Source organism: Oncorhynchus clarkii, chromosome 17, assembly GCF_045791955.1.
Source record: "Oncorhynchus clarkii lewisi isolate Uvic-CL-2024 chromosome 17, UVic_Ocla_1.0, whole genome shotgun sequence".
In the NCBI taxonomy this organism is placed as follows: domain Eukaryota; kingdom Metazoa; phylum Chordata; class Actinopteri; order Salmoniformes; family Salmonidae; genus Oncorhynchus; species Oncorhynchus clarkii.
The window spans coordinates 28518558-28542364 of NC_092163.1; the positions used below are offsets into that span (position 1 = coordinate 28518558).

The 23807-nt window shown below is 42.8% G+C and overlaps 1 protein-coding gene across 1 annotated transcript in view; it reads right to left on the minus strand.

Annotated features, from left to right (window-relative positions):
- Window positions 1-23807, minus strand: part of LOC139370669 (mRNA (2'-O-methyladenosine-N(6)-)-methyltransferase-like) — a 51277-nt gene that overhangs the window by 6964 nt on the left and 20506 nt on the right. The window contains exons 6-15 of the mRNA XM_071110285.1: window positions 22889-23043; window positions 22238-22385; window positions 21710-21793; window positions 21060-21159; window positions 20691-20853; window positions 17760-17929; window positions 15612-15698; window positions 15176-15360; window positions 14741-14834; window positions 3309-3484 (exon numbers count right to left, since the gene is read on the minus strand). Coding sequence (XP_070966386.1) covers window positions 3309-3484; window positions 14741-14834; window positions 15176-15360; window positions 15612-15698; window positions 17760-17929; window positions 20691-20853; window positions 21060-21159; window positions 21710-21793; window positions 22238-22385; window positions 22889-23043 — 1362 coding nt within the window. The remainder of the gene's footprint in view (window positions 1-3308; window positions 3485-14740; window positions 14835-15175; window positions 15361-15611; window positions 15699-17759; window positions 17930-20690; window positions 20854-21059; window positions 21160-21709; window positions 21794-22237; window positions 22386-22888; window positions 23044-23807) is intronic.

Consider the following 23807-nt stretch of genomic DNA (forward strand, 5'->3'; position numbering starts at 1 on the left):
GTCTTCCTGTCAAAGCAAGGGCTGATTTCAAGGTTTTACTGCTAACCTACAAAGCATTACATGGGCTTGCTCCTACCTCTCTGATTTGGTCCTGCCAAACATACCTACACGTACGCTACGGTCACAAGACGCAGGCCTCCTAATTGTCCCTAGAATTTCTAAGCAAACAGCTGGAGGCAGGGCTTTCTCCTATAGAGCTCAATTTTTATGGAACGGTCTGCCGACCCATGTCAGAGACGCAAACTCGGTCTCAACCTTTAAGTCTCTACTGAAGACTCATCTCTTCAGTGGGTCATATGATTGAGTGTAGTCTGGCCCAGGAGTGGGAAGGTGAACGGAAAGGCTCTGGAGCAACAAACCGCCCTTGCTGTCTCTGCCTGGCCGGTTCCCCTCTTTCCTCTGGGATTCTCTGCCTCTAACCCTATTACAGGGGCTGAGTCACTGTCTTTACTAGGGCTCTTTCATACCGTCCCTAGGAGGGGTGCGTCACTTGAGTGGGTTGAGTCACTGATGCAATCTTCCTGTCTGGGTTGGCGCCCTCCCCTTGGGTTGTGCCGTGGCGGAGATCTTTGTGGGCTATACTCGGCCTTGTCTCATGATGGTAAGTTGGTGGTTGAAGATATCCCTCTAGTGATGTGGGGGCTGTGCTTTGGCAAAGTGGGTGGGGTTATATCCTTCCTGTTTGGCCGTGTCTGGGGGTGTCATCGGATGGGGCCACAGTGTCTCCTGACCCCTCCTGTCTCAGCCTCCAGTATTTATGCTGCAGTATTTTATGTGTCGGGGGGATAGGGTCAGTTTGTTATATCTGGAGTACTTCTCCTGTCCTATCCGGTGTCCTGTGTGAATTTAAGTATGCACTCTCTAATTCCCTCTTTCTCTCTCTCTCTCGGAGGACCTGAGCCCTAGGACCATGCCTCAGGACTACCTGGCATGATGACTCCTTGCTGTCCCCAGTCCAGCTGGCTGTGCTGCTGCTCCAGTTTCAACTGTTCTGCCTGTGATTATTATTATTTGACCATGCTGGTCATTTATGAACATTTGAAAATCTTGGCCATGTTCTGTTATAATCTCCACCCACACAGCCAGAAGAGGACTGGCCACCCCACATAGCCTGGTTTCTTCCAAGGTTTTGGCCTTTCTAGGGAGTTTTTCCTAGCCACCGTGCTTCTACACCTGCATTGCTTGCTGTTTGGGGTTTTAGGCTGGGTTTCTGTACAGCATTTTGAGATATCAGCTGATGTACGAAGGGCTATATAAATAAATTTGATTTGACCTTCGCCAACTATATTTAAACTCGGTTTCACAATTCCTGACATTTAATCCTAGTTAAAATTCAGGTCAGTCTCAGGTCAGTTAGGATCACTTCATTTTAAGAATGTGAAATGTCAATAATAGTAGCGAGAATAATTTATTTCAGCTTTTATTTCTTTCATCACATTCCCAGTGGGTAAGAAGTTTACATACACTCAATTAGTATCTGGTAGCATTGCCTTTAAATTGTTTAACTTGGGTCAAACATTTTGGCTAGCCTTCCACAAGCTTCCCACAATAAGTTGGGTGAATTTTGTCTCATTCCTTCTGACAGAGCTGGTGTAACTGAGTCAGGTTTGTTGGCCTCCTTGCTCACACACGCTTTTTCAGTTCTGCCCACAATTTTTCTATAGGATTGAGGTCAGGGCTTTGTGATGGCCACGCCAATACCTTGACTTTGTTGTCCTAAAGCCATTTTGTCCACAACTGTGGAAGTATGCTTGGGGTCATTGTCCATTTGGAAGACCCATTTGCGACCAAGTCTTAATTTCCTGACCGATGTCTTGAGATGTTGCTTCAATATATCCACAATTTTCCTTCCTCGTGTCATCTATTTTGTGAAGTGTACCAGTCCCTGCTACAGCAAAGCACCCCCACAACATGATGCTTCCACCCCCATGCATCACGGTTGGGATGTTGTTCTTCAGTTTGCAAGCCTCACCCTTTTCAACCAAACATAACGATCATTATGGCCAAACAGTTCTATTTTTGTTTCATCAGACCAGAGGACATTTCTCCAAATGTGCAGTTGAAAACTATAGTCTGGCTTTTTTAATGGCGGTTTTGGACCAGTGGCTTCTTCCTTGCTGAGTGACCTTTCAGGTTATGTCGATATAGGACTCGTTTTACTGTGGATATAGATACTTTTGTACCGGTTTCCTCCAGCATCTTCACAAGGTCCTTTGCTGTTGTTCTTGGATTGATTTGCACTTTTCACACCAAAGTACATTCATCTCTAGGAGACAGAACACGTCTCCTTCCTGAGCAGTATGACGGCTGCGTGGTCCCATGGTGTTTATACTTGCATACTATTGTTTGTACAGATGAACGTGGTACCTTCAGGCGTTTGGAATTTGCTCCCAAGGATGAACCAGACTTGTGGAGGTCTACAATTATTTTTCTGGTGTCTTAGCCGATTTATTTGGATTTTCCCATGATGTCAAGCAAAGAGGCACCGAGTTTGAAGGTAGGCCTTGAAATACATCCACAGGTACACCTCCAACTGAGTCAAATGATATCAATTAGCCTATCAGAAGCTTCTAAAGCCATTACATACTTTTCTGGAATTTTCCAAGCTGTTTAAAGGCACTTAGTGAATGTAAACTTCTGACCCACTGGAATTGTGATACAGTGAATTATAAGTTAAATAATCTGTCTGTAAACAATTGTTGGAAAAATTACTTGTGTCATGCACAAAGTAGATGAACTATAAAGTAGATGAACTAAACTATAGTTTGTTAAAACAAGACATTTTTGGAGTGGTTGAAAAACGAGTTTTAATGACTCTAACCTAAGTGTATGTAAACGTCCGACTTCTACTGTATATTAGGACCTTCCCCCCGACTGGGATATGGATGCCTGATGAAGACCTGAAGGTCGAAATGTTGTTATAATAAAATCACGTGGCCGCATGACCAGCAGTGTGCAGTATTTACCTTTTTATTTGTATAAATTCACCTACAATTCCAGCACCTGCAAAAGTACCTGGATGTGCGCATGTTCTTCAGCTTATGTATCACAATACAACTATACTTGATTTTCCATGGCATAGACAACACCATTTGGTTCTTTGTCAAATACTGTGTGCTATAGGTTGGAAAATAAACAAATGTGACAACACAAGACTTTGTTTCCAGCATAAGGACGGTTTTCATCAAGAAATGAAGTCTGCTTCATATTTTGTTTCCTTGCCATGATACTTCTAAGTAGCACGATACTGGTATCTTGACAACCTTAGTCAGAACAATGGAAGTGACTCTACGGTGTTGGACACTCACTTCTTGCAGATGTGCTGCGAGCCGCTGCGGTACTCGTGCTCAAAGGCGGGCACCGACATATGATGGCGGAGGAAGGCGCTGGTCTCCATGCGGTTGAGGGCCGGGGTCAGCGGATCTCGCCACTCCGGGACAAATATGATGAAGGATAGGGGCTCACTGGACTTCTCCAGTAGTTCCTACAGGACACAGTACATTATTCAATAAAATCTCTGGAAATGGAAGTCCTGCAGATTTTCTCCTTATACATAGTGGGATCTAAACAGATGGCGTGGTTCATGGACTCAGACCACTTTTGAAGTAGAAACATATTGGAAAACTTTGAGTGGTGAATGTTCACTTTAAATGCGTTTCAAGTTCTAATGTCACATGCACAAGCACAGTGAAATAGCTTTCTTACAAGCGCTAACTTCAACAATGCAGCATTCAATAACAATGTAATACTACATAAAACAAGGTGGAACAAAAAATACACGAGCTAAAAATAAGAACAAGATCAAGTCAGGTCAAGACCCTTGTGAGGACAATGAGCATGCAGAAGAGCTTCCCTGAGACGGTTTCTGGGAGTTTGCGTAAAAATGGTTAAGTTTGCAAACCCACAGTTTCATCAGCTGTCCAGGTGGCTGGTCTCAGATGATCCCGCAGGTGAAGAAGTCAGATGTGGAGGTCCTGGGCTGGCATGGTTAAATGTGGTCTGCGGTTATGAGGCCGGTTGGAAATACTGCCAAATTCTTTTAAAAGATGTTGGAGGCAGCATATGGTAGAGAAATTAACATAAAATTCTCTGGCAACAGCTCTGGTGGACCTTCCTGCAGTCAGCATGCCAACTCCACGCTCCCTCAAAACTTGAGTAATCTGTGGCATTGTGTTGTGTGACAAAACTGCACATTTTAGAGTGGCCTTTTATTGTCCCCAGCACAAGGTGCACCTGTGTAATGATCGTGCTGTTTAATCAGCTTCTTGATATGCCACACCTGTCAGGGGAATGCTCCCTAACAGCGATGTAAACAAATTTGTTCCAAAAATTGGAGAGGAATAATATTTTTGTGCATGTGGAACATTTCTGAGATCTTTAATTTCAGCTTACGAAACCAACACTTTACATGTTGTGTTTATATTTATAAAATAAACAGTAGTTGCAGTGTATATGATGATTGCATGTCAGTGGGTGTGTGTAGAGTCAGTATACTTGTATCTGCATATTATGTGTGTGAACAAATTATGGAGTGAATGTTTGTATGTGTGTTGGAGTATTAGTGTGCGTCGTGGGCAGGGACCTGTGAGTGTGCATGGAGACAGTGCAAAAATAAGACTAAAACACAAAAGGTCAACTCAGATAGCCAATGTATACATTTGGTTAGCTATTTAGCAATGTTATGGCATGGGGATAAAAAAGCTGTTCAGGAGCCTGTTGTCAGACTTGATGAACAGGTACCGCTTGCTGTGTGGAAGCAGAGAGAACAGTCTATGGCTTGGGTGGTTGGAGTCTAACGATTTTCTGGGCTTTCCTTCCACACTGCCTGATATAAAGGTCCTGGATGGCAGGGAGCTCAGCCACAGTGATGCGATCGAGGGCAGTGCTATTGCCATACCAAGCAGTGATGCAGCTAGTCAAGATGGTACAGCTGTAGAACTTTGAGGGCCCATGGCAAACCTTTTCAACCTCCTGAGAGAGTTGACTGTGCGAGTGGGCCATTTTAAGTTCTTAGCGATTTGGACAGAGGAACTTAAAGCTTTCGACTTGCTCCACTGCAGTCCCGTCGATGTGGTAGAAGCGTGCTCGCCCCCCCTTTCCTGTAGTCCACGATCAGCTCCTTGGTCTTACTGATGTTGAGGGAGAGGTTGTTGTTCCGGCTCCACACTGCCAGGTCACTGACCACCTCTCTGTAGGTTGTATCGTCTGCGCCAGTCACAAAACCGGTGATTGTCAAGCAAATAACCGTCGGTCTCAGAGTAATTGGCCGTCAATTAAATACATTTAGCATCTCCTGGCTTCCACACAGCCTACAAGCCACTGATGCAGACCTTTGGAACATCTACATTTTAAAGTCTAATACATCCGTATAATATAGCCTACACCTTCACAATAAATCCATTATTTATTTTAGACCGGTCTAAAGAAGCATGATATGAAGAAAATGTAGTCTATTTCAGAAGAACAGAACAGCATAATCAGTTGTCCTTATGTTAGGTCCTGAACTGGCAATGCCATATGGGTGTGGACTACACCAGTTCATTTAGCAGACACGATTTGGTTAGAATTCCGTGGCATTATTTTATAGTATGAAGAATACAATTGAACAAAGCTGAATAAAATAGAAAGGATATTTTCTCCAAAGGAAATGAGGGAGTGTGCACATACTATTCTGTGTTGAGCGGTTAACAAAGAAAAAGCTATTACTATATACTAAATTTAGAGTTATTAATGTAACTTTAGTTGTTCTTCAACTGTTGGACTATTGGTTTGGATTTTTAATACATCGTAAGGCTGCATGATGCGACTGAATCTTTGAAAAAAGTTGCTTGAAAAGGTATGAGCTATGCTTTGTTTTTTACGCAGGCTGTACACACTACATCAGGCCGTAATGCACCCTAAAAAAAGTGACCAGTGGCCGTTGTGCCCTTCTCCCCGAGTGCTCCGAATCACCTCTCACTCACATGGCTCTCCACCATGGGATCGAGTCAGCCAACAAGATGAGTAGGCCTAATGAACAGCAAAGCACTTGCCTATGTCAATCTACTATCCCCCATAGTACAAAAGTCAACCTATTCTATTCTGTGCGAGAAATAAATATTCCAAACATAGTCTGGGACAGTTGATAGATCCAAAATGAATAAAACCACTTGCATCAAAATACCTTTTTTACGAAATGTGGCTGACGCAACAGATCAGCACGTTTAGCTTAAAATGTTGATAAACTATTAGGCTATTTCTTCAAATTATAATTGCAGCATTGCGCACATGGCAGTAGGCTAAAAGCTCAAATGTTCCACTGACGGAAAACATCAATTTCAAAAGTTACTGCAAATGCAATCATGCATGTACAGTGGTTGCTCCACTAAAAGATTAGTGATTATGCTGCGGGACTTAGACGTAATTTGTGGTTTAGTACGGTACCCTGTGTCACAACTTCATTGCTCCAGACCAGCGCAAGGGGGAGTTAGAGCACTGACTATGCTTTTGGATCCTACTGTGTCTCTGACAACGAATGGGCGATATGCATTTAAATAGAAACTGATAATTGTGCATGACTTCAGTATTACTTACTAAAACGGTTGTTACACTAAGTTTAAAAAATATATATTTTGTTAGGATTATTCTGCTCTTACTGTATGTAGTATTGTAGCCCACTCTCGACCGGTCATGTTGTACAGCGCCTGAGTGGTGCAACGGTCCAAGACACAGCATCACAGTGCAAGCTGTGTTGCTACAGATAATGGTTCAATAACAGTGCCGGTCTCGACTTGGAGACCCATGAGATGCCTGTAGGTTTTGGATTCTCTCCTTCTAAAAACCTAAATAAATCATTCTAAATAACAAACTGGCTATATTTACAAATTAGTAACAATGTCTCACCCAATGTTCAATAATGGCCTTTTCCTCGCTCATTTAACATAATTTGAAAACAAAATAACGAGGAAAAAGAACTCCGTACCACCTATACTCCACACACATATGCATACAAAGCTCTCCCTCGCCCTGCATTTGTCAAATCTGACCATAATTCCATCCTCCTGATTCCTGCTTACAAGCAAAAATGAAAGCAGGAAGCACCAGTGACTAGATCGATAAAAAAAGTGGTCAGATGAAGCAGCTGCTAAGCCACAGGACTGTTTTGCTAGCACAGACTGGAATATGTTCCGGGATTCCTCCAATGACATTGAGGAGACACCACATCGGTCATTGGCTTCATCAATAAGTGCATCGATGATGTCGTCCCCACAGTGACCGTACGTACTTACCCCAACCAGAAGCCATGGATTACAGGCAACATCCGCACTGAGCTAAAGGCTAGAGCTGCCACTTTCAAGGAGCGGGACTCTAACCCAAGAGCTTATAAGAAATCCCGCTATGCCCTCCGATTAACCTTTAAACAGGCAAAGCATCAATACAGGACTAACACTGAGACGTACTACACCGGCACTGATGCCCGTCGGATGTGGCAGGGCCTGCAAACCATTACAGACTACAGAGGGAAGCACAGCCGAGAGCTGCCCAGTGACACGAGCCTAACGGACGAGCTAAACTACTTCTATGCTCGCGTCGAGGCAAATAACACTGAAACAGGCATGACAGCACCAGCTGTTCCGGAAGACTGCGGAGAGCGTGATCACACAGCTGATGTGAGTAAGACCTTTAGACAGGTCAACATTCACAAGGCCACAGGGCCAGACGGATTACCAGGACATGTACTGTGAGCATGCGCTGACCAACTAGCAAGTGTCTTCACTGACATTTTCAACCTCTCCCTGTCCGAGACTGTAATACCAACATGTTTAAAGCAGACCACCATAGTGCCTGTGCCCAAGAACACTAAGGTAACCTGTCTAAATGACTACCGACCCATAACACTCACGGCTGTAGCCTGAAGTGCTTTGAAAGGCTGGTCATGGCTCACATCAACACCATCATCCCAGAAACAAGCAGGTTGAGAGCTTCAAGTTACTTGGTGTCCACATCACCAACAAACTAAAATGGTGCAAGCACACCATCAAATCAAATTTATTTATATAGCCCTTCGTACATCAGCTGATATCTCAAAGTGCTGTACAGAACACCCACTTTGCCAAAGCACAGCCCCCACACCACTAGAGGGATATCTTCAACCACCAACTTACCATCCTGAGACAAGGCTGAGTATAGCCCACAAAGACCTCCGCCACGGCACAACCCAAGGGGGGGGGGGGGGCGCCAACCCAGACAGGATGACCACATCAGTGACTCAACCCACTCAGGTGACGCACCCCCTCCAGGGACGGCATGAGAGAGCCCCAGTAAGCCAGTGACTCAGCCCCTGTAATAGGGTTAGAGGCAGAGAATCCCAGTGGAAAGAGGGGAACCGGCCAGGCAGAGACAGCAAGGGCGGTTCGTTGCTCCAGAGCCTTTCCGTTCACCCTCCTACTCCTGGGCCAGACTACACTCAATCATATGACCCACTGAAGAGATGAGTCTTCAGTAGAGACTTAAAGGTTGAGACCGAGTTTGCGTCTCTGACATGGGTAGGCAGACCGTTCCATAAAAATGGAGCTCTATAGGAGAAAGCCCTGCCTCCAGCTGTTTGCTTAGAAATTCTAGGGACAATTAGGAGGCCTGCGTCTGCGACCATGACAGTCATGAAGTGGGCACGACAAAACCTATTCCCCCTCAGGAGACAATATTTGGCATCGGTCCTCAGATCCTCAAAAGATTCTACTGCTCGGCCTCCGACCGCAAAAGCTCTACAGAGGGTAGTGCAAACAGCCCAGTACATCACTGGGGCCAAGCTTCCTGCCATCCAGGATCTCTATACCAGGAGGTATTGCTGGAGCAGTTTTGTCTTGAAGAATGGGCAAAAATCCCAGTGGCTAGATGTGCCAAGCTTATAGAGACATACTCCAAGAGACTTTACAGCTGTAATTGCTGTAAAAGGTGGCTCTACAAAGTATTGACTTTGGGGGGGATGAATAGTTATGCACGCTCAAGTTTTTGTCTTATTTCTTGTTTGTACCACAAAAATAAATGTTGTGTAAATCAAATCATACAAATCCCCACAAAAAAATGTTTTATTCCAGGTTGTAAGGTAACAAAATAGGAAAAATGACCGGGGGGGTGAATACTTTCGCAAGCCACTGTATGTGTGATATTTGTTTTGATTTAGATAGGACCATTATCATGCACCTGTAACAGGGAAACCTCAAAACAGGGGCAGCGGGAAAAAATACATGTCATCTATACACTTAAATAGCAAATGGAGGGCGCTTTTCGTGTCATTCATTTTCATGCCAGCCAGTTTGGCTATACTCCTGTTGTAAATACACTGCTCAAAAAAATAAAGGGAACACTTAAACAACACAATGTAACTCCAAGTCAATCACACTTCTGTGAAATCAAACTGTCCACTTAGGAAGCAACACTGATTGACAATAAATTTCACATGCTGTTGTGCAAGTGGAATAGACAACAGGTGGAAATTATAGGCAATTAGCAAGACATCCCCAATAAAGGAGTGGTTCTGCATGTGGTGACCACAGACCACTTCTCAGTTCCTATGCTTCCTGATGTTTTGGTCACTTTTGAATGCTGGCGGTGCTTTCAGTCTAGTGGTAGCATGAGACGGAGTCTACAACCCACACAAGTGGCTCAGGTAGTGCAGCTCATCCAGGATGGCACATCAATGCGAGCTGTGGCAAGAAGGTTTGCTGTGTCTGTCAGCGTAGTGTCCAGAGCATGGAGGCGCTACCAGGAGACAGGCCAGGACATCAGGAGACGTGGAGGAGGCCGTAGGAGGGCAACAACCCAGCAGCAGGACCGCTACCTCCGCCTTTGTGCAAGGAGGAGCACTGCCAGAGCCCTGCAAAATGACCTCCAGCAGGCCACAAATGTGCATGTGTCTGCTCAGAAACAGACTCCATGAGGGTGGTATGAGGGCCCGAAGTCCACAGGTGGGGGTTGTGCTTACAGCCCAACACCGTACAGGACGTTTGGCATTTGCCAGAGAACACCAAGATTGGCAAATTCGCCACTGGCGCCCTGTGCTCTTCACAGATGAGCACATGTGAGCACATTCACACTGAGCACACGTGACAGACGTGACAGTCTGGAGACGCCGTGGAGAACGTTCTGCTGCCTGCAACATCCTCCAGCATGACCGGTTTGGCGGTGGGTCAGTCATGGTGTGGGGTGGCATTTCTTTGGGGGGCCGCACAGCCCTCCATGTGCTCGCCAGAGGTAGCCTGACTGCCATTAGGTACCGAGATGAGATCCTCAGACCCCTTGTGAGACCATATGCTGGTGCGGTTGGCCCTGGGTTCCTCCTAATGCAAGACCATGCTAGACCTCATGCGTGTCAGCAGTTCCTGCAAGAGGAAGGCATTGATGCTATGGACTGGCCCGCCCGTTCCCCAGACTTGAATCCAATTGAGCACATCTGGGACATCATGTCTCGCTCCATCCACCAACGCCACGTTGCACCACAGACTGTCCAGGAGTTGGCGGATGCTTTAGTCCAGGTCTGGGAGGAGATCCTTCAGGAGACCATCCGCCACCTCATCAAGAGCATGCCTAGGCGTTGTAGGGAGGTCATACAGGCACGTGGAGGCCACACACACTACTGAGCCTAATTTTGACTTGTTTTAAGGACATTACATCAAAGTTGGATCAGCCTGTAATGGTGTTTTCCACTTTAATTTTGAGTGTCACTCCAAATCCAGACCTCCTTGATAAATTTGATTTCCATTGATCATTTTTGTGTGATTTTGTTGTCAGCACATTCAACTATGTAAAGAAAAAAGTATTTAATAAGAATATTTCATTCATTCAGATCTAGGATGTGTTATTTTAGTGTTCCCTTTATTTTTTTGAGCAGTGTATAAGCAATGTGCTTAATATTAGGAACATTGAGAAATAAATATAGTAGGCATAGCCTATAGAAAGCGGATGGGATTGTCCTCGTTAGTGGATACCATCACTGTTTTCTTGCGCAATTGCATTGCCTATAGAAATGCTGCGCAACATGAGCTCATAGGCTCTCATGAAGTGTTTGAATAGATTTTCGATAACATTTGCATTTATGTCAGAGTGACTAGAGTGACAAAGTGCTGAGTACCATGCACGTTTGGCAGGCTACTAATGACCAGCAGCAGAATCAGACCTTAGAAATGTCTAGTTACCGTGACTAAACGGTCACGTGGAATTTGACTGCCTTCATGACCGCCGGTGTGGCGGTAATACAGTCACCACAACAGCCCTAGGGTGAACAGGGAGTACAGGAGAGGACTAAGCACACACCCCTCTGGGGACCCTGTGTCAAGGGTCAGCGAGGCAGAGGTGATGTTGTCTACCCTCACACCTGGGGTTGGCCCATCAGGAAGTCCAATTTTGAGGGGAAAAAGGTGTTTAACGCTGAGCTGTAGTAAATAAACAGCATTTTCACATATGTATTCCTCTTATCTAGGTGGGTGAGGTCTGTGTGGAATGCAATTGAGATTGCGTCGTCTTTGGATCGGTTGGGGCGGTATGCAAAATGGAGTAGGTCTAGGGGTCTGGGATGATGTGTGCTATAACCAGACTCTCAAAGCACTTCACGATTACAGATGTGAGTGCTACAGGGTGGTAGTTATTGTGGCATGAATAATTAAGAATTCTTGGGAACAGGAATTATGGTAATCTTAAAACGTGGGGATCACAGACTGGAACAAGGAGAGGTTTAAAATACTGTGAATATACCTGCCAGCTGTTCTGCTCTAAGAACGAGCCCTGGAATACCATCAGACCATTGTTTTTATTTTATTTTCTGCTCTTTTGCATACCAGTATTTCTACTTGCACATCATCATCTGCACATCTACAGTTGAAGTCGGAAGTTTACATACACTTAGGTTGGGAGTCATTAAAACTCGTTTTTCAACCACTCCACAAATTTCTTGTTAACAAACTATAGTTTTGGCAAGTCTGTTAGGACATCTACTTTGTGCATGACACAAGTAATTTTTCTAACAATTGTTTAAAGACAGATTATTTCACTTATAATTCACTGTATCACAATTCCAGTGGGTCAGAATGTTTACATATACTAAGTTGACTGTGCCTTTAAACAGCTTGGAAAATTCTAGAAAATGATGTCATGGCTGATAGGCCAATTTACCTAACATCATTTGAGTCAATTAGAGGTGTACCTGTGGATGTATTTCAAGGCCTACCTTCAAACTCAGTGCCTCTTTGCTTGACATCATGGGAAAATCAAAAGAAATCAGTCAAGACCTCAGAAAAAAAAACTGTAGACCTCCCCAAGTCTGGTACATCCATGGGCGCAATTTCCAAACACCTGAAGGTACCACGTTCATCTGTACAAACAATAGTACGCAAGTATAAACAACATGGGACCACGCAGCCGTCATACCACTTAGGAAGGAGACGCGTTCTGTCTCCTAGAGATGAACAAACTTTGGTGAGAAAAGTGCAAATCAATCCCAGAACAACAAAGGACCTTGTGAAGATGCTGAAGGAAACAGGTACAAAAGTATCTATATCCACAGTAAAAACGAGTCCTATATCGACATAACCTGAAAGGCCGCTCAGCAAGGAAGAAGCCAATGCTCAAAACCGCCATAAAAAATGCCAGGCTACGGGTTGCAACTGCACATGGGGTCAACGATTGTACTTTTTAGAGAAATGTCCTCTGGTCTGATTAAACAAAAACAGAACTGTTTGGCCATAATGACCATCGTTATGTTTGGAGAAAAAAGGAGGAGGCTTGCAAGCCGAAGAACACCATCCCAACCGTGACGCATGGGGATGGCAGCATCATGTTGCGGGGATGTTTTGCTGCAGGAGGGAATGGTGTATTTAAAAAAATAGATGCCATCATGAGACAGGAAAATTATGTGCACATATTGTGGCCATCACAAAGCCCTGACCTCAATCCCATAGAAAATTTGTGGGCAGAACTGAAAAAGCGTGTGCGAGCAAGGATGCCTACAAATCTGACTCAGTTACACCAGCTCTGTCAAGAGGAATGGGCCAAAATTCACCCAACTTATTGTGGGAAGCTTGTGGAAGGCTACCCGAAACGTTTGACCTAAGTTAAATAATTTAAAGGCAATGCTACCAAATACTAATTGAGTGTATGTGTTAATTTGCTAAATTGTAATTATTTCGCTATTATGTCCTATTTATTGCCTTACCTCCATTTGCACACACTGTATATAGACTTTATTTTTCTATTGTGTTATTGACGCTTGTTTATTTAATGTGTAACTCTGTGTTGTTGTCTGTTACACTGCTTTGCTTTATCGTGGCCAGGTCGCAGTTGTAAATGAGAACTTGTTTTCAACTAGCCTACCTGGTTAAATATAGGTGAAATAAAAAAATACAAATAAAAAGGCCCCTAGGCCTTGACCTGATTAAATACTTTACTTACATAAGCCTCCGCGAGTAAGATCACCGAATCTTCTGTGTTGTTGGCAGCCCTCACACCCGGCAGAATGTTATTGTCAAAGCGTGCATAAAATGCATCGAGTTCGTCTGGTAGTGAGTGATGCATCTTTGGGGAGATCACTGCTGTGTCTCCCTTTGTAATCCATAATGGACGGTAGCCCCTGCTACATGCAGTGTGTGTCGGAGCCTGTGTAACATGACACCTTATTCCTATATTGTCCTTTTGCTCGTTTGATGACTCTGTGGAGGTCATAGCGGGACTTATTGTACTTGTTCCTGTCCTCAGCCGTAGCCTCAGGGTTGTTTGCGGTAGCCCTATTCTTTAGTTTAGCACCAACCTCGTGTTAATTCAGGGCATTTGATTGGGGAAGCAGCGAACCATAACTGTGAAAACATCAAAGATGCATTTCCTTATAAAGCCAGTGACGGAGGTGGTTAGCTTGTTGATGTTATCAGCGGAGTACCGGAACATATTCCAGTCTGTAGCATCAACTCTGATTCTGGAGACCATTTTCTCAGAGCGAACCAATGGTAATTCCTATTAGAGCTTCTGCTTGTAAATGTATGGATTTAAGTTTTCCTGCTTGGCTATAGCCTAGTACAGTTTGTTAAGTGCCAGGTTGTTATTTTTCTAGTCCTGAGGTGGAATGTATTCAACAGTCAAAATAACAGCAGAAATCTCCCTTAGGAGGCAAAAGGGTCAGCATTTGACCATCAGGTATTCCAAGACGAGTGAACAATGGGTTGAGACTTCTACCGCGGTCGAGTCAGCACACCAGTTGTTGTTTATGAAGAGGCTAACCTCTTCCCCCCTCGATTTCCCAACTCCACTGTCCTGTCGGCACAGTGAATGGAGAACATTTGTCCGAGAGCCATGTTTCAGAGAAGCTGAGAATATTGCAGTTTTGATAGTCCCGTTGCTAGCAAAGCAGCGATTGGAGGTAATCCATCTTATTATCAAGTAGAATGGAGGGAAGAGGTGGTCGGTTCTCCCTTCACCTTTATCTCGCCAGGATCCCCCTTCTCTTGCCTCTAATGTCAGCATTTCCTCTTGGGTACCCCGAAAATTTTGTCAGAGTTACAGAAGGAGCCCAGGGCAGATGAGTCGAGGTTAAGCGGGAATTGAGATAAGTAACTGCCGATCAGCTGTTCAAAAGTTATAGTCGGTTGTAAGAAATGATAGCGGATACATTAAGAAAATTAAGTAAAAACAAATAAAAAATTGCCATGTTAGGTCGGAGATCCAGTATGGCGCCATCTTTTCAACTAGTGATGAGGAAAACATTTCTAAGGAGGAGCACCTCAAAGTGTGTCACCATGGCATCCATCAGCTCCTCACAGAAGGGAGGGTTGGCCTCGAAGGAGCCACTAGCCGGTGAGAAGTTCAGGAAGGGCCTTGGAGGCAAAGAGAATATTTTAGAACAGAGTCAAACTAGAAACCCATAGATGAACAAATTACTAAAAGTAAACGGCCCATGCCTCGGTGGTCTCTGTTAAGTTGAGATGAGGTAGACCAGTGTTTCTCAATCCTTTTTTGTGTCAGGAACTGGTATGCTATAGTGTCAGGGACCTTATATTGAAACAAGCATTGTAAATCTGACCGAATTAGACTCTCTGGGAATGTTTAGCAACATGCCACGGACCGGTGCAGGACCATGGACTGGAGGTTGAGAAACACTGGCGTAGACCACATATAATGATGTATTGTTTGTGATGAGAAGTAAACCTAAACCTACCCCCTGGACCCAAAGAAGCCGTCGGTGTCAGGGAAAGCCGAGCAGAACTGCTTGAAGTAGGAGTTGAGCGGCGAGGCGAAACACTCAAAGCTCACCCCAAACTGTTTGTTGAGTACCTCAAAGACAGGCACAGGGAGGGCCCCCTGTAAGCCCATCCCCTCATTCACCCCAGCGCCAAACATCACCTGAACAAAAAACAGTGACATCATCAGCACAATAAACGATGACATCAGCACAACAAACATCAGATGTAGCCAGACAGAAAAGATGCAGAGGAAAGAGCAACAAGAAGTTGAAGGGGATGGTGGACTATAAGAGCAACGCCTCCCAACAGATTCATAACAATGTTACTACTTTGGCAGTGATAACAGAGGATAAGACAAAGAAAAATAGAAAGAGGCGTCGTAGAAAGAGGGGGAGGGGGAGTCCGATTTACCTGGTATCTCTTGATAAGGCACCATATTCGTGACAGGAACTTTTCGAACCTGGGATCATCGATGCAGCTGTATCGGTATAAGAGCTCCTGGATAGACAGGTGAGTAATTAAGCAGAGATGCTAGTCAATTATATCCACCACACCTTCCAGGATTAGTTCCTGGCAGTTTCTCAGACAGTGTAAGTATCAAAGCACCTAAAAATGGTATGAGTGTGAGTGTATACTTAACGTCTCGGGACATTTTACTGATATCGATTATTACGATAAGTAGAATACATTAAAGAAATGTGAAGTTTGAAATGAAATAATACTGCTAATATGGGCAATTTCTAACGGGGAAATCTATAGCTACAACATTCAAAGTAATAGTAGTAGTTTTCCCTGTTGGTGAGGTTTATGACCTCCATAAATACCTTTGCCTCTTTACGCTCTCTACTCTACAGATTGGACTCTTAGAGAGAGTCTGGTAACATCAAAAGGTTGGGGAACGGAACCATATTTCGGTAATTCAACCAGTTGAAAATATCCGTTGGTACTTAAAGAATTTGTCAGATCAGTTATCGTCTGAGACATTATTACTGATGATAGGATGACAAACTGTATCTTGGAAAGTCTACACATCCTAGTTATCAGATTCACATGGAATTGTTGTGCAATTTAAATGTTTAAATATAAAACTATTTGTGAAAAGATTAAATATAATTTTAGCTTCTATATGAGAGAATTATTTTCATAAGTGAACTATGCTCACTCAGTGGCCCCACCCAAGTGAAACGACATTGGTTGTGAACTATGAAACACGCCCTTCTCTCCACCACCACAAAAGCCCATTGACGAAAGTCAACCTTGTGTTCCCGATGACGTGAGGACTGCTGTCCATACGTTTAAAAGGGCTAATATCAACTACAGAACTAAGCCAACCTCAGAGTGAGCTCTGGTTGCGAATGGTTGACTGACTACAACCTAACGAAATTAACATTGTGTTCCCGGTGACGTGAGGACTGATGTCCATACATTTAGATTGGAGAATTTCAACTTGGAGGTGACAATCGACATGCTGGAAGGATGAATTTCGACGATACCAGCCAGAATATAGCACACGCTTATAGAATGGCAACTTGGTATGGACTTTGAACTCTTATTCACTAAGGAAGTGATACATCCTAGACGTTTACAGCTGCTGCTAACTCGACTTGGGCTAGGAAAAGACGGACAATCTCTTCAGAAAGACAGGGTACCACAACTACCCTACCCGTTCTACGACGAGAAATATTCTTCAAAGGACCAGGGAGATCTCTGCTGGGCAACCCAGCCTTCCATCTACAACCAATCTATCGAAGCACAGCTCAGAGTAAATATTTCTTGCATTTTCCTTTTCCAAATGGGCGGTTATTTAGAATGCATAAGATTCTGTATTTACGATAGCATATTGTCATAAGGTCCGATAGAGACCCAATGCTTTTGTTCCTCAGTATTCTCGTGCTTTCATTCAAATCCAACCCCCTTTCTTTGTGTAACCGGTTCCGTCCGCTAGGGACGTTTTCCTCTATGACAAGATCAATGTAATCAATGTATGATTCATCCTGTGTATATGTAATTCTGTGCGATTATTTAGGTATTTAGTAAATAAATATATAAAACAAATGTTATATTGCTGATTCAACTTGTTAGCCAAGGTTCGTGAAGATAACCAAGAATTTTACGGCGTTCAGACGAGACTGAAAAAGGTGACGATTAATAATTGATATAAAAGATTCTTTAAGAGTTTATTTAAGACGTCTTTAAGAGTTTATTCGGAAGACAATATAAACATTCTTCCGTGGTGCCCCGACTTTCTAGTTAATTACATTTATATGACTAGTTTATTCAGGTAATATTAATAAAATAAATTATTTTATAAACTAGCATGTCATATCACTTAATCCGGCATGGCAAAGACACGACAAACTGATGCACATTAATGTCATACATTTATCCTTAAACTTTTTTGACCATATTGCCCAGCTCTACCCACTACACAGAACCGATTTCATGTAATATAGTTATTACATTCAGGGGCACAATCAATGACACCCCATTACACCAACATATATTGGTATTTATAATACTATACTACACATAATATCACTGCTACAACATATTCCTCACCAGCTTGGCGAAGTAGCCACGGTTGACCTTGACCATCTCTCCCTTGTAGCGTAGGCAGGAGATGTCATTCTCAAAGTGCAGCTCAACGCGGGGCTGGTTCGGTGAGGGCAGGGCCAGCCGGACGGGGTAGCAGTATACCAGCCTGTCCTGCACATCGGCTGCCTCTGGGTCTGAGAAGGGAGAGGGAAAACAAGGGGTAACCGTAAAACAAAAGTAAGAAAAAACAACAACATATGGCTTTAATTGGGGTAAAATCAAAAATAATTTTGGATATTCAAGTAACGAAATTTGTTGGGCACAGATATAGAATGACAAGAACAGACATTCCCATTCAGAGTCAATATATATTTCTATGTTTGAGCACCAAAAATAAAGACTAGGTAGCATTGCCTTTAAATTGTTTAACTTGGGTCAAACGTTACAGATAGCCTTCCACAAGCTTCCCACAATAAATTGGTTGAATTTTGGCCCATTCCCCATGACAGAGCTGGTGTAACTGAGTCAGGTTTGTGGGCTTCCTTGCTCTCACACGCTTTTTCAGTTCTGCCCACAAATCTTCTATATGATTGAGGTCAGGGCTTTGTGATGACCACTCCCATACCTTGACTTTGTTGTCCTTAAGCCATTTTGCCACGACTTTGAAAGTATGCTTGGGGTCATTGTCCATTTGGAAGACCCATTTGCGACCAAGCCTTAACTTCCTGACTGATGTTTTGAGATGTTGCTTCAATATGTCCATATAATGTTCTTTCCTCATGTCATCTATTTTGTGAAGTGCACCAGTCCCTCCTGCAGCAAAGCACCCCCACAACATGATGCTGCCACCCCCACAACATGATGCTGCCACCCCCATGCTTCACAGTTTGGATGGTGTTCTTCAGCTTGCAAGCATCCCCGTTTTTCCTCCAAACATAATGATGGTCATTATAGCCAAACAGTGATATTTTTGTTTAATCCGCCCAGAGAACATTTCTTCAAAAAGTACAATCTTTGTCCCCATGTGCAGTTGCAAACCGTAGTCTGGCTTTTATATGGCGGTTTTGGAGCAGTGACTTCTTCCTTGCTGGGCGGCCATTCAGGTTATGTCGATATAGGACTCATTTTACTCTGGATATAGATACTTTTGTTTCCTCCAGCATCTTCACAAGGTCCTTTGCTGTTGTTCTGGGATTCATTTGCACTTTTCGCACCAAAGTACGTTCATCTCTAGGAGACCGAACGCGTCTCCTTCCTGAGTAGTATGACGGCTGTGTGGTCCCATGGTGTTAATACTTGCGTACTATTGTTTGTACAGATGAACGTGGTACCTTCAGGTGTTTGGAAATTGCTCCTAAGGATGAACCAGACTTGTGGAGGTCCACAATTTTTTTCTGAGGTCTTGGCTGATTTCTTTTGATTTTCCCATGATGTCAAGCAAAGAGGCACTGAGTTTGAAGGTAGGCCTTGAAATACATCCACAGGTACACCTTCAATTGACTGAAATTAGGTAAATTAGCCTATCAGAAGCTTCTAAAGCCATTACATAATTTTCTGGAATTTTCCAAGCAGTTTAAAAGCACAGTCAACTTAGTGTATTTAAACTTCTGACCCACTGGAATTTTGATCCAGTGAATTATAAGTGAAATAATCTGTCTAAACAATTGCTGGAAAAATTACTTGTGTCATGCACAAAGTAGATGTCCTAACTGACTTGCCAAAACTATAGTTTGTTAACAAGAAATTTGTGGAGTGGTTGAAAAACAAGTTAATGACTCCAACCTAAGTGTATGTAAACTTCCAACTTCAACTGTATCTAGATACAGTGCCTTCGTCAAGTATTAAGACCCCTTGACCTTCAATTTTATTTTATTCAGCAATCGACACACAATACCCCATAATGACGAAGCAAAAACAGGTTGACATTTTTGCAAATGCATTAAAAATAAAAAACGGAAAAACCTTATTTACACAAGTATTCAGACCCTTTGCTATGAGACTCGAAATTGAACTCAGGTGCATCTTGGTTTCCATTGATCATCCTTGAGATTTCTACAACTTGGAGTCCACCTGTGGACATGATTTGGAAAGGCACACATCTGTCTATATAAGGTCCCATCGTTGTAACTTTCTGAAGGCACTGTAAATGGGCTCAGACACGGTATGTTTTAGTTTGAAATGCACTAACATTTGTTGCATTAACACATACATTTTCTATTCGTATTTTAAATCTGCTGGTGATGGAGCTCATGAGCTGGGACTCTGAGCTGGATCTGTCTGAGCTGACTTCTGTGTGGGTGTGTTGTGTTTGACTTATTTAATCAAATAATTACAAACCATGTCCTATTATTACACGATTAAATTAAACATATAACAATTAATTAAGTGGTAATCAGGGGCACCACGGGAAAAGTTGTTAGTATTGAACCCTTTTTCCAATTTTCGCCTAAAATGAAATACCCAAATCTAACTGCCTGTAGCTCTGGACCTGAAGCAAGGATATGCATATTCTTGACACCATTTGAAAGGAAAGGAAAGTTTGTGGAAATGTCTAGTCTACTGATATTGCCTGGGGTTGTTCAGCATGCAAAATTAATGACTGTCAATGCAGTTCGATACTGAAGGAGAGGAGCTATCAGTTTTCAGAAAAGATTAAATGTATTTTCAGGAAGGTAAAAAAAAATTGAAAATGAACAAAACAATGTAGTGAACAGGCGATTCGTAATGTTTGAATCTTTTTTCTGACAGGCGAATACTACATTTGGATCAGTTTGGGGTCCGCGGACCAATGCACTTGTATAAGTGAATCGTTACAAAGCTATAGATTATACTTTCATATTCACCCCCTGCATTTTTTGTAATATCGTGTCACAGAGACCGTGGGTGGGGCTAAATGGATGGCGTCTAGCCTAGTGTGCAGAGTCTAAGGCGATTTAGCTAGCTAGCACGTCTCACCCGTGATGTTGCAATCCTTCAGCAGGGTCTGGTGGGCCTGGCGAATACGTCGCACGTACTCTACTGAGATGTGGTAGATCTTTGTACAAATTCCCTCCACGGAGTCTTTGGCTACTGCCGTTACATGGGGACCACACTGTTTCCGCAAGTGCTCCAGACGATCCTGAGGGAAAAATTAGGTTTAGGATCTGCTTTTCAACAGATACATGTCAGTGTACTTTCGATTGAGGTGAATTTATACAGCAATGGATTTTTTTGTTGTTGCCACAAACATACAGTTCGCCACACTTCTAAACCACACAATCTACTACTCAACTACACACACACACACAAACTCTACTCCTTGACCACACACATACACACATATACCATGTAGTCTTCTTTACTGGCTGAGTGGTCTCGCCGTAGCCAGTTCATGGTGTCCTCCGCATTCCATTTCACAACCTTCCGGCTGTCTGGTGTGGCGTTTCTAACAGGACATAAAACACACCGTTCATTCTCCAAGCAAGACAAAGCATTTCAAACAAAAGAGACACTCAACTAGCCCAATCAATCTTCCATTTAAATGCTTTTTTCCCTCTTCAGTTTTTCTCCAATCTATCCAAGCTGCCACTCAGTCAAGACAGTTGGGGAAAGAGAAAGGACGGTTTTGGTTTAGCATTCAAGTGCAAACCCAGAAGCTGCGGGTTTCTGCTTCAGGTCTATAAAAGCTTTCTATGTAGGATGCCGAAATACTGAGACATTGTGTTGCTTTTCATGTTATGAGCTGAATCTAGCAGTCAAAGCGGTGGTTTAAAAAAAATGCTGAGCCATCACTTGAGTTATATAACTTATCGGCTATATAGAGTACATTCTAAATTGTCATGGTGCTTTATGTAGCGGTGTGCCAGAACATATTAGTGGCTCAAATTCTTTAAGACAGCTTCTATAATGTCATACTTGGGAGCGACATCAAAGAATATCAGGCCATATAAAAAGGGAATTTGTAAAATTAATTCTAGTGTGCCAGAAACACCTACCTCGAGTCAATCATTTTCTTGGCAGCTTCAGCGTATTTGAATAAGAGCTTTCGGGCCTCCTCTTTGTACTTGATGCGGGACAACCTGGCATAAGAAATTACAAAATAGTAGTAAATTAAAAAGTGTTGAGAGGAGACACTGTTGTCTAAATTAACCATACATTGAATGAATTGCCAAGACGACATTTCAATGTATTGACATTTCACATGCAACAAAATTGCACCAGACTGACGCACTCATTTTTCACTAGCTCCTTGTGCAACATCAGACAACTTAATTTACTGTATTGAATCAAGCCATACAGACGTTAATTAAAGAATATAGTATAATTGGTATGTACAGGTCTTCGTTCAAATATTATATTTGACATCTTTCAAATACTTTGAGCGTTTGATTGAGCCAGCATGGTGTGTCCGATGGGCGGGGTTTGCAGTTGTGGGTCTATTCCATTGGTTCCTTTGTGCCAGGAAAGATCAATCAAGCACAGATTTGAAGCCAGGACGGGTACAGATTCCCTTTCCCACTGACCTGATGGGGATGTCGTTCATGACCTCTCTGAACATGGACTGGGAGATGATGGGGTCACAATCGCTGGGCAGTAGGTGGTCAGGCCCTTTGTCCAGCACCTTGCGCTCCAGCAGCCAGCGGTTGAAAGACTCCCGTGGGGGCTCGATACCTATTAGAGGGGGGGAAAGGCCACTTATCATCGAGGTTGACTTCAGCCGAGTATAGGAATACCGGAGTTGTGTTCACCAGGGCATAAATTAGGGAAAACATTTGAATCCATTTCACAACGTAAAATGAAATGAGCGTTGCTTATTAGAAAAGTTCAGCAAGGCCCCCCATTTCAGTCCATTGTCTTCTGTTTGGTGCCTAATTATTATTATTATGACCCTGGGCTGGAGTAAAATTTTGCTCACCCTATGGCACTCCAGGACCAGGGGTGGTGAATGACAACAATGGCTTAACAAAATGCTGAGCGTTGTATAATTTTTATTTTTAAAGTGACACCTCAGAACTGTTTTCAGACAGACAACTCAAGCTCATCTAGAAAGCAAACATCTGACAGCATAATGGGGTGGCACCTTGAAAAGTAAGTCATTAAAATGGTAAGAAAAGCAATCATTTTCATTTAAAGCTAAGTTTGACTTGACAACGCCAGTTGTGTGGGTAATTCACCTTCTCGTTGGTAGCAGAGCTCTTGGTAGTGCTGCCGTAGCTTGGTGGTGAGCTGGGCACGTTGGAGCTCAATCTCCGGGTGGGGAGGTAGATGGTTGGCGGGGGCTCGCTCTCTGATCACTGCGTTAGTCTGAATGTCCAGGTCCCAGTATATTCTAAAATAGCAACAATGACAGACATACTCAGTATTCATATCCCAAAAGAAATAAATTAACTCACAACAAATTTCAATAGAAAGTTGACAAAAATAGATATGATCTTGCTTACTACCATGGAAAGATAAATACCTGTCTATTTGTAGAAAAATCACCCTGATTAATTATTTAGTCATATGCCAGTTTACACATTTTATGGCCCTGCCTTCGCCAAATGATTTGTTTATAAAATGATATGAGCAAAAATACATTTTCCTTTATTAAGAACGGCAAGCCAAACAAAATTAAACGTGCTAATTTATATAATGAATATGAGTTTGGGGGGCAGAAATGATTAAATATTCAAGCATTAAACCTCTCACTAAAAGCATCAGTTATACAAAATATATACTTAAACTCAAACTAGTTCTCCAGTAGATTAGTAAGAATGGCTAACCCATTGTTCAAAAATGTCCTTATTCAAACCATTTTCAAAAAAATATATAATGAAAATGCAAAAAACAAGCCATAACAAAGCTGGTTGCAATTCCAGTTTCATCCCCGAGAAAAGACAGAACAAATATTAAGGTTAAACTCAAACATACAAATTGATAAAAACATATATATATCTTTCTGGAATGTTTTTTTTTAAATGAATTTTTGGTTAAATTATATTATGAATAGGAAAGGCGGAGTTGTCATGTGTAGTTAACAAAAATATATGGAAATGTTTGCTCTATCCGAAATTACAACTAACTGACTGCAGCCTTTTTATTTGATTATTT